Source organism: Poromitra crassiceps (genome assembly GCF_964638095.1).
Source record: "Poromitra crassiceps genome assembly, chromosome: 20".
Taxonomy (NCBI): Eukaryota; Metazoa; Chordata; class Actinopteri; order Beryciformes; family Melamphaidae; genus Poromitra; species Poromitra crassiceps.
The window spans coordinates 16,764,661-16,774,547 of record NC_139637.1 but is presented as its reverse complement, the minus strand read 5'-3'; the positions used below and the strand labels follow the sequence as shown (position 1 = coordinate 16,774,547).

Here is a 9,887-nt window from a genome sequence, read left to right as displayed (position 1 = left end):
TATTTGGGTTCAGGCTTTGTTTGATGGTCAAAGGCAACTCATTCCATTCCTGAGCTCCTGTGATTCAGACCCAGCTCCATATCAGACGATTTGTTGTTGATTTAGTATTGAATTGTAGTATATCTTTATTATCTCCCCACGTGTGCATAATAATGGTTGGAGTGAAACCATGATTACAATAGTAATTTTAATACATTCTCTAATTGGGATCATTTAGAGTAAAATCAAACTGTAGAAAAGGCCCTCTCATACCGACCGATGAGACCATACACATTGGAAACACCCACGGGCCGCATTCGAACCTGCGACCTAATGAGCTGATGTCATGGACTGGACCACCATCATCGCTGTCACTCAACTGTGAGGTCATCGATGATGTCACTGCAACTATGAGGTCATCGATGATGTCACTGGAATTGCGAGGTCATCGATGATGTCATAAGTTATGTCATAAATGCAGTTGTGATGTCATCGGTGATGTCATACATGCCAAGATATAAGCAAAGTTTCAGACTGTTCTGCTCTGTGTCGTTCTGCTGCTAAGTACTTGATCCAGAAAATAATAAGTGGAAGCTACAACTTCTCTACACAAACTATTCCTCGTTTGGGAAAATAATAATACTTTCTCATCAGCTAACAGTAAAGGACACTGAAAATAATGCGTTCTGCCTGTGACCCGATAGAAAATGAGTACAGAGGTCAACTGCTGAGACAGAGGTGGACCAGGGGGGAGCCGATCAACAACTGGGAGAAGAGGAGAGGCCTAAGGATCAAAGTAAGACCTTAACTGTGAAGTCCAGATCCAGTCCGCCGTGTGAGATATTGCAGCACTGCACTTTGTCACTTATGGATTGTGTATAGAAGTTAAATGAGCCTCTCATTGCCCTCTGTTATTCAGATGAGCCAAGACACCGCAGAGACACGAACACGAACCCGCTCCAAAGGCATCCGAGGTCAGTCACTGCAGCATGATGTGATGCAGGAAGTGGTATTCATGAGAGGTTTCCTATTGCATATTGTTCACGTAACTCAATTATTATATTGTATGAGCACAGCATTAAGGCATTCATCACTATGTATTAGGAGGATGAATTTTACCACACACAAATCTGCAATTTAATATCAAAATCAGAAGTAAGGTTTTATGAACATTCACTATTCAAAATAAAAGAACCAGTTAATATGTAAAATGTTTTAACTCAATTGATGTGGTTATAGAAAACGGAACCTAGTATGACTTGAAAATAACAGACTTTCTTCTGCATCGTTTCTGACCACCTGCTGTTTTCTTCTCAGTGCCTTTAGAACTTGTGGGACAAGAGATAAGGCCAGAGTTAAGGTGAGTGATTTCTTCTGTTTATCAATAAGACATAACTCATAAGTGTGGATGATTGAACAGATGGATTGATTGATTGATTTATTGTGTGTCCAGTAGCAGCTGCCCCACTCCTGGATGTAACGGTAAAGGCCATGTCAGTGGAAGATATTCTCGACACAGAAGGTAGGACTCGCTTTCTGCACCATCACCAGAAGGGCCACTTACACTTTATAGTGATATACATTTAATAATAATATAATAATAATAATATAATATAACCTTAATAATATAATAATATACATTTAATCCTCATACCCGTCATGCCATGCCCTCCCCAGCGCACTGGGATGCCCAATAGTGAAGAAACGGAAACTGGAGGAGGCGGAGGCCGAGGAGAACCAGTCTGCTGCCAAGAGGAGGAACCAGGCTGTCAAAGTGGGGGCGGAGCCGGAGGAAGGCTCCAACGCAGACAGCGACGCAGGCAGCGAGGCCGAACACAAGGAGGAGGAGGAGGAGGAGGAGGAGGAGGAAGACCACCTCAAAGAAAAGAACAATGTGAACAGCAGGCAAGAGTCGATCAAAGGTGAGTCAAAGGCATCGTCCACTCCAAAATGAAAATGAATTAAGTAATTAACTTAATTCGTTAATTAATTAGTTAAACGTTAATTAAGTTCCATCTCAGCCATCTCCCATACTATTGACGTTAAAAGAGGGCCATGTTGTCATAGCTCAACAAAGCAGAAAATGTCCAGCAAATGTCTCCAAACACCTCATGCAGCATAATCCAAGTGTTTTGTTGCCAAAACACTCGAAAGGCCAAATGATTTTGGGGTCTGAGAGAAAGCCAAGAAGCCGTCAGTTGAAGGCAATACTTATTATAATTAGAACTACTGTACTATATTCATGATTTTGAAACTCCAATCATACTGATTTGTACAGAAAGTGGGTGTGGTGTAGGAAAAGTCATAGAGGGACATAGAGAGCCGCAGGAATGAGTCCAGAAGTATACTTCTGGGTTCTTCAGTGGAAAAGTCTATGGGATTTAACATGGGGGTTTTGCTTAAATGCATAAAATAAGGTCTGTGGTTAACAAACGTTTATGGGAATGTGAATCTCGGTTCTGCATGATAGTCTTCAAAAGGCATACAAGTTATTCATGTTTGTGAAGAGTATCATGCTGAACCCAAATTCGCATTCCCATAAACTTTTGTTAAGCACAGACCTTATTTTATGCATTTAAGTGAAATCCACATTCTAAAACACCCATAGACTGACTGAAGAACCAAATGGCGGCAATTTCTGGATAAAGCCTACAAAAATAGGTCATCCTTCTCGTACTTTATTTTGAAATCTGAAGTATTTCATTTGTAAAATTGGCTTGTCATTTCTAGTGTTACACAACTCAAATGAAGCTTTCTCCAACTATAACTTTAAAAACAATTCATATCCAGAGAGAAACCATTTTGTGCAGACGATCACTAACCATCCCTCTACATTTTGCATCCACAGCAGACTGCTCACCGGTGGCAACAGAAGACACAGAAACACCAGTGTGTCCTCCGGCCGAAGACGACGCCAGGAAGGAAAGCGTGGAGGCCTCAGAGGCAGAGCATGAGAGGAGCAGGGAGGAGGCGGAGCCAGAGCGGGTGACAGAACCACAGCTCACTGACGTCCAGCTGCAGGAGCACCTAGAGGTGGAGGAGCACCCAGAGGAGGAGGAGGAGGAGGAGGAGGAGGAGGAGCATCCAGAGGAGGAGGAGGAGCATCCAGAGGAGGTGCCGGAGCTGGGGCAGCCACAGGAGCACCCGGAGGAGGTGCGGGAGCTGGGGCAGGAGCACCCAGAGGAGGAGGAGGTGGTGGAGCTGGGGCCGCTGGTGGCAGAGGACCGGCCATCAGAGCAGCCTGAGGAAGACACGGGGAGGAGGGAGGTTGGGGAGGCCACAGAGGAAGATGAGGATGAGGAAGAGTTGGAGGAGAGAGGGAAAGCTGTGGAAGAGGAGGAGGTAAGTCAAGTCAAGTTTGTTTATTTATATAGCCCTAGCTCACAAGTATGTCTCAGAGGACTTTACAGAGAATGTGTCTCACTAGATCTACGGTAACTAAAAACAATCAATAAAGAAAATTTAACAAACTTATAACACAGAGTAGATTTGAGGATGACAAAGAATCTAGCTATTCTCCAACCTAGCCCAGTGGCTCTCAAAGTGGGGTCCATCCTGTCCAATTCCATCCATAAGTAACACAATGACAGAATGTATGACTATTGTGGCCACTAGGCATCTCGCATGCCGATTCCTAAGCTCGACCGCTGTGCGGGCTCACTTGCTCTTATGACATCACTGATGAATTTATGACATCACTGATGATGTCACAATGCCTATGTATGTCATCACTGATGACATCACTGATGACATCATCAGTGACTTATGATCACTGATGACATCATCAGTGATGTCACAATGCCTCCGGGACAAAAATTGAAACAGAGAGAGAACAAACATTGCCCACATGCTCCCTTCTATAATATAGGATGGGCTTCATACCCTTTCTGAAACATCTAAAAGCAAACATCTTATCAGATGGGGGGACCCTGGCACAAAATCTTATCAAATGGGGGCCTGTGGTCTAATTAGTGTCAGTTTAGGGGGTCCTTGCTGTGAGAACGTTTGAGAACCACTGGCTTAGTCTACCCGGCACTTGGAACATCAAAGGAACCTTGACGGGGCCGCAGGAAGGCTGAGTGTGCAACACAGATGCCGGGCAAAACATCGACAGAGTCACGGGCAACAAATCAAAATGACAGGCGAGAACAGAGAGAGGCAAAAGAAAGAGAGGCAGCATGCGGGCGAGAAGAGGCTGAGGTGGTCAGCGCTAAAAGTTCAGAGGGACGAGGGCAGCGGTCGTAAATTCAGCGTCCAGGTAGGCACAGCGGCAGGGAAGAGCAGGGCCAACACCGACGACGAAGAGCCAGAGCAGCACCGGCCACCCTGCGTGGGTCCAGACCTTCCAACCCGCCCACTCCACGGAGTTCAGTCTGATATCAAGCTACCGGCCACCACCAGGAAGAAAACTGCACTGGATCTAAACTGTTTGTTTTGGTTTGGTTTATTTCGGATCAAGAATACATAAAAGCATTACAAATTTACATTAATACAGTAGTAAAAAAGAAAAGTACACAATATGTAAATCGAAGAGTAAAATGATCCAAGGATAGCCCAGTAAAGCAGCTTAAAGTTACAAACTAGAAGCCTGCTTATTTCCACTGGGGTCCTTCAAATATCAAAACCTTAGTATTACACAATTGTACTTTATAAAAGAAAAACAGAAAAAAGAACTGTCTATCAATGACACATAAAATATATGATATATACAAATGGAATCTCAGCAAAGGTGTTGCAATTACTCTCTAGTCAACATCTCATTTTTTAGATGAGTCTTGAGAGCACGTTTAAAGACATTCACAGTGTTTATGCCTTGCACTGAAGCAGGTAAATTATTCCAAAAGTTGATAGCAGTGTTACAAAATTACGTTTGGGTTTGGCTTCCTGCAACTGCAACTGCAATCAAACAACCACAGATTAGGTCAAGAAACAAAGAGCGCACTCTTTTGTGATATTCATTCATTTATGGAACTAAAAGACAGTTAATAACTTCAATAGTATTTACATGAATGAGTTTTATTCTCACGCACGCAACCTGCTACCACAGGTAGAGAGACCGTTGGTGAGCCAGGAGAACACGGACCACCAGTACTCCAGCGGGGACTACAACCACCAGGCCAAAGAACCGGCAGAGGAGCCGAACAAGGACGAGGAGCACGAGGAAGAGGAGGAGGAGGAAGAGGAGGAGGAGGAGGAAGAGGAGGAGGAGGAGAAGGAAGTCCACCAAGAGGTAGGGGTGTAAGAAGATAACCATATATTGTACTTCGTATTGTGATATTGTTTTCTGATACTGTATTGATTCTCAAAAACAAAATATTTTGAATTAATAGTTTACATGCAAAGATTCGCAGCAGTGTTTCATGTTGTGTTGTGTTTCAAACCCAGACCGCTAGATAGCAGTGTTAAGGGATGTACAGCAGGCCGATCATTATGGTCAAATAAACCCCTCAACACGAAATGGAGGGGTCCCCCTGAAGGGGTTTATTTCACGATAATGACCGAAAATGACGGTACCGTAAATTCCGGACTATAAGCCGCGGCTTTTTTCCCGTTTTTTGGCCCCTGCGGCTTATATAACGGTGCGTCTTATCTATGGATTTTTTCAGAAAAAAAAAAAAAATACAAATAAAATCTCTCTTTTTTAGCACTCTTTCTAACTATAAATCCACTTCTGTTTTAATTTCCTCTCTTGCCCTCTTTTCACCACACCGCGGACACTGTGTGCACTGTAAAAATAAACAACGGTGGTGTTGTGTTATGTTGTTTTGTTGAAATGTTGTAATACGGTAAATGGGAGCTTCCTCAACCAGCCATCTCTTTCCCGACAATCCCCTCTGTGCGTGACCACTTACATATGGTAATTACGGTAAGCAAACGGCCACTCGACCATCAACTCCCTCCCCCGACTACCAGGAGAAAATCACAAACTTCGGCGAATTCACACAAAGGAAGATCAAGGAATATTCACAACAAGACGAGCAGTAGAAGCAACACTCTCACTTACCATGGGGAAGGTACGACGCAGCTTTCAAGTTGAAAGCAGTCAATCTCGCATTAAAAGAGAGCAGCCGCCGATCAAACAGAGCAGCCGCGCGTAACCTGGGCAAAAGGGACTGTCCGTCCGGGGGAGAACTACTGAACAACTCCCTCCCGACTACCAGGAGAAAATCACAAACTTCGGCGAATTCACACAAAGGAAGATCACGGAATATTATAGGAGTGTGAAAACATCCACAATCACCAACGGGTTCCAAAACGCTGGACTGCTGCGGGATGAAAAGGATGACGCCGCCACAGCTGGCGCTGAGGGCCGTCAGAGGCTTCAGAGGCTGTTCGATGCCGACAGTGATTAAGAGGAGTTCGTTGGTTTTGAGTGACAATGAAGGAGAGAGGAGAGTGGTTGACGAAGCCACCCTGAACCTGTTCGTTTCCGACACTGAAGATGAGGACTTTGGTGGTTTCAGTATGCAGGAAGAAGAGGAAGACGAGGATTAGTGACTTGACTTCTCTGGTTACAGGTTTGCTGCACATATAGCCTATTGTTGTGTGATTTTGTCTGGGGATTAGTGACCTGACTTTTGTTTTGTTTTGTTGAAATGTTAATAAATGGGAGCTTCCCCAAACAGCGATCTCTTTCCCGACATTCCTCTCTGTGCACGAACCCTTTCATATGGTAATTAAACATCAAAACACCCGCGGCTTATAGACCGGTGCGGCTTATAGAAGAAAAAAATAGTCAATTTTGGTCCCGCGGCTTATAGACCGGTGCGTCTTATAGTCCGGAATTTACGGTAATTACTAAAGAAAGCTATGGAAACGTTTTTTTTTGCCAACGAGTGTCATGAATGAGCTAAATTAACCATTACATTTACCAGACTTCTTTCTGTGGATTGATTTGACTGGACGTGGTCCTCCAGAACTGTGTCGCAGCGGTCTGCTATTCATAACAGCGATCTGCTATACAGAAATAATTGAGCGTAGAATGCCGTGATTGGAGTATTAAACAAAGCCATGTAATGCAACATAACAACTTTTTTTACTCATATTTTATGCATTATATGGTGGTTTGTTTTTTATACTACGTCAGTTTCCCTAAAATTAGATGGGTAAAACAATCACAATATATCTCCTTGCTTACAGTATCGCAATCGCAATATGTGTTTCCCAAAGGATAAGTGAGGCTGTAGTGGGTGGACCTCAGACCCTCTAAGGGGGTCCGGGGGCATGGTCCCCCGTAAACAAATTTGGTGCATTTTAAATTGAAATGTATCAATCTGGTGCACTTTGAGGACAAAATGAACAAATTAGGCAATGTTGGGACAAACCACCATAGTCTATGCATGTCCAAAGTCCGGCCCGGGGGCCAATTGCAGTCTGTAGACGGATTTTAAATGGCACCCGCCTTGTCTCTCAACGTATATGTGGCCCTCCACACAGTATTGGTTAATCGAGCAAGTTCACTTTGTGTTTTTTCCGTTCACCTAACGACCACCTATCATACAGTTTGTAGACGAGCACCAAGTAGGAACTATACGCAGCCGGAAACTAATGTTTTCAGACGGTAAACAGCAAACAAACAGTTGCCTAGCAACAGACACTTCCCACTGGGTGGCAGACATGGCCACGGCAAAGAAGCGTAAAGTTGACAGCGAGGGCCGCCACTTTGAAACAGCTGAAACAGTTTGTCTCATTTGCCAAGAGACCGTCGCTGTTATGAAAGAGTTCAATGACTTTACGAGCATAATTCATACCAGCGATTGTCCAGCGATGAACGGGTGGATAAAGTGAAACAGCCTATTGAACTATTGATTTAAGGACTAATATCATGGCACTGAAAAAAATCCTTAAGCCCCCAAACATGATCCGCGGTAAACTAGCTTTCCGCCCGCTGTACCGTTGTTTTCCTATGGGGGGAGCAGTGCATCCCAACTAGGCGGCAGCGATACCCTCGGCGTCGCGCGCACCGCTCAAATTTGCCACCGTGCGCTGCGCTTAAAGTTCAAATTATTTCAACTTTGACCTACTTACCACTGACCTTTCCTCACAGTGAGAGAAGAGAAGATCGCTTATCATGTGAAAGCAGCTTTAGACTACAATTGTATTGTATGTGTTTAATAACCCATGTGATGCGTGAAAGCAGCTGGCCCCCAGCTATTTTCACATTATATCATCTGCCCCCCATTCAAAACAGTGTGTACACCCCAGGCCTAGCTAATTCATGGGAAACACTGATATCGCAATGTATTGAATTGTAACCCCTGTATCGTGATACATGTCCTATCGGCAGATTCTTGCCAATACGCAGTCCTACCAAGAGGTGGACACCCCTCGCAGTGTGAGTCCACAAGAGGTGGACACCCCTCGCAGTGTGAGTCCACAAGAGGTGGACACTCCGCGCAGTCTGAGTCCACAAGAGGTGGACACTCCTCGCAGTTTGAGTCCACGCACTCAGGAATCCGACGCAGAAGCAGAGGAGGTGTCGCTCAGGGAAGACAAGGTCAGCACCCCCATGACGGAGGAAGAGGAAGAAGAGGAGGAGGAGGAAGAGGAAGATGAGGAGAGGGAGGAGGAGGTAGGGCTGCGCAATATAGCGACATTATATCAAGATCATGATATGAGACTAGATCAGGGGTGCCCAATAGGTAGATCGTGCTCTACCGGTATATCCCGGGTCATCGATCAAGTAGCTCGCCCAAGAAATCCAAAATGGATTATTCAAAATAAATACATTTAATGCATAAACTAAATCCCACTCATGTATAGTTAACTTAGTATCTACAGTATTTAACATTATTAAATAATGTTAAATAAATAATACGATACTGTTAAAATGTGCTAAATATGTACTTGGGGGGGGGGGGGGGGGGAGTAGCTCACGACTAGTTTTATTTTTTGTAAGTAGCTCTCATCTTAAAGAGGTTTGGGTACCCCTGGACTAGATATTGTTATTTTTTGTAAGTAGCTCTCATCTTAAAAAGGTTTGGGTACCCCTGGACTAGATATTGTTATTTTTTGTAAGTAGCTCTCATCTTAAAAAGGTTTGGGTACCCCTGGACTAGATATTGTTATTTTTTGTAAGTAGCTCTCATCTTAAAAAGGTTTGGGTACCCCTGGACTAGATATTGTTATTTTTTGTACGTAGCTCTCATCTTAAAAAGGTTTGGGTACCCCTGGACTAGATATTGTTATTTTTTGTAAGTAGCTCTCATCTTAAAAAGGTTTGGGTACCCCTGGACTAGATATTGTTATTTTTTGTAAGTAGCTCTCATCTTAAAAAGGTTTGGGTACCCCTGGACTAGATATTGTTATTTTTTGTAAGTAGCTCTCATCTTAAAAAGGTTTGGGTACCCCTGGACTAGATATTGTTATTTTTTGTAAGTAGCTCTCATCTTAAAAAGGTTTGGGTACCCCTGGACTAGATATTGTTATTTTTTGTAAGTAGCTCTCATCTTAAAAAGGTTTGGGTACCCCTGGACTAGATATTGTTATTTTTTGTACGTAGCTCTCATCTTAAAAAGGTTTGGGTACCCCTGGACTAGATATTGTTATTTTTTGTAAGTAGCTCTCATCTTAAAAAGGTTTGGGTACCCCTGGACTAGATATTGTTATTTTTTGTAAGTAGCTCTCATCTTAAAAAGTTTTGGGTACCCCTGGACTAAATATTGTTATTTTTTGTAAGTAGCTCTCATCTTAAAAAGGTTTGGGTACCCCTGGACTAGATATTGTCTTAGATTTTGGATATCAAAATATCGTATTATGGCATAAGTGTTTTGTTAAAGGCTGCATTACAGTAAAGTGATGTCATTTTCTGGACTTACCACGCTCTCCTAGGTGTTTTATTAATTGCCTTTACCCACTTAGTCATTATATCGACATTATCAAGAATCTCATTGTGTAAATATTTTGTG

At 43.3% G+C, this 9,887-nt stretch overlaps 1 protein-coding gene across 1 annotated transcript in view; it reads left to right on the top strand.

Moving 5' to 3' along the window:
- Window positions 1-898: 898 nt before the first annotated feature.
- myt1a (myelin transcription factor 1a) overlaps window positions 899-9,887 on the top strand; it is a gene marked incomplete at both ends in the record, with an annotated part of 29,592 nt that continues 20,603 nt past the window's right edge. Inside the window, 9 exons of the mRNA XM_083656938.1 lie at window positions 899-953; window positions 1,297-1,339; window positions 1,433-1,501; window positions 1,657-1,901; window positions 2,828-3,012; window positions 3,118-3,246; window positions 4,094-4,309; window positions 5,027-5,217; window positions 8,380-8,551. Of these exons, the coding sequence (XP_083513064.1) occupies window positions 899-953; window positions 1,297-1,339; window positions 1,433-1,501; window positions 1,657-1,901; window positions 2,828-3,012; window positions 3,118-3,246; window positions 4,094-4,309; window positions 5,027-5,217; window positions 8,380-8,551 (1,305 nt within the window). The remainder of the gene's footprint in view (window positions 954-1,296; window positions 1,340-1,432; window positions 1,502-1,656; window positions 1,902-2,827; window positions 3,013-3,117; window positions 3,247-4,093; window positions 4,310-5,026; window positions 5,218-8,379; window positions 8,552-9,887) is intronic.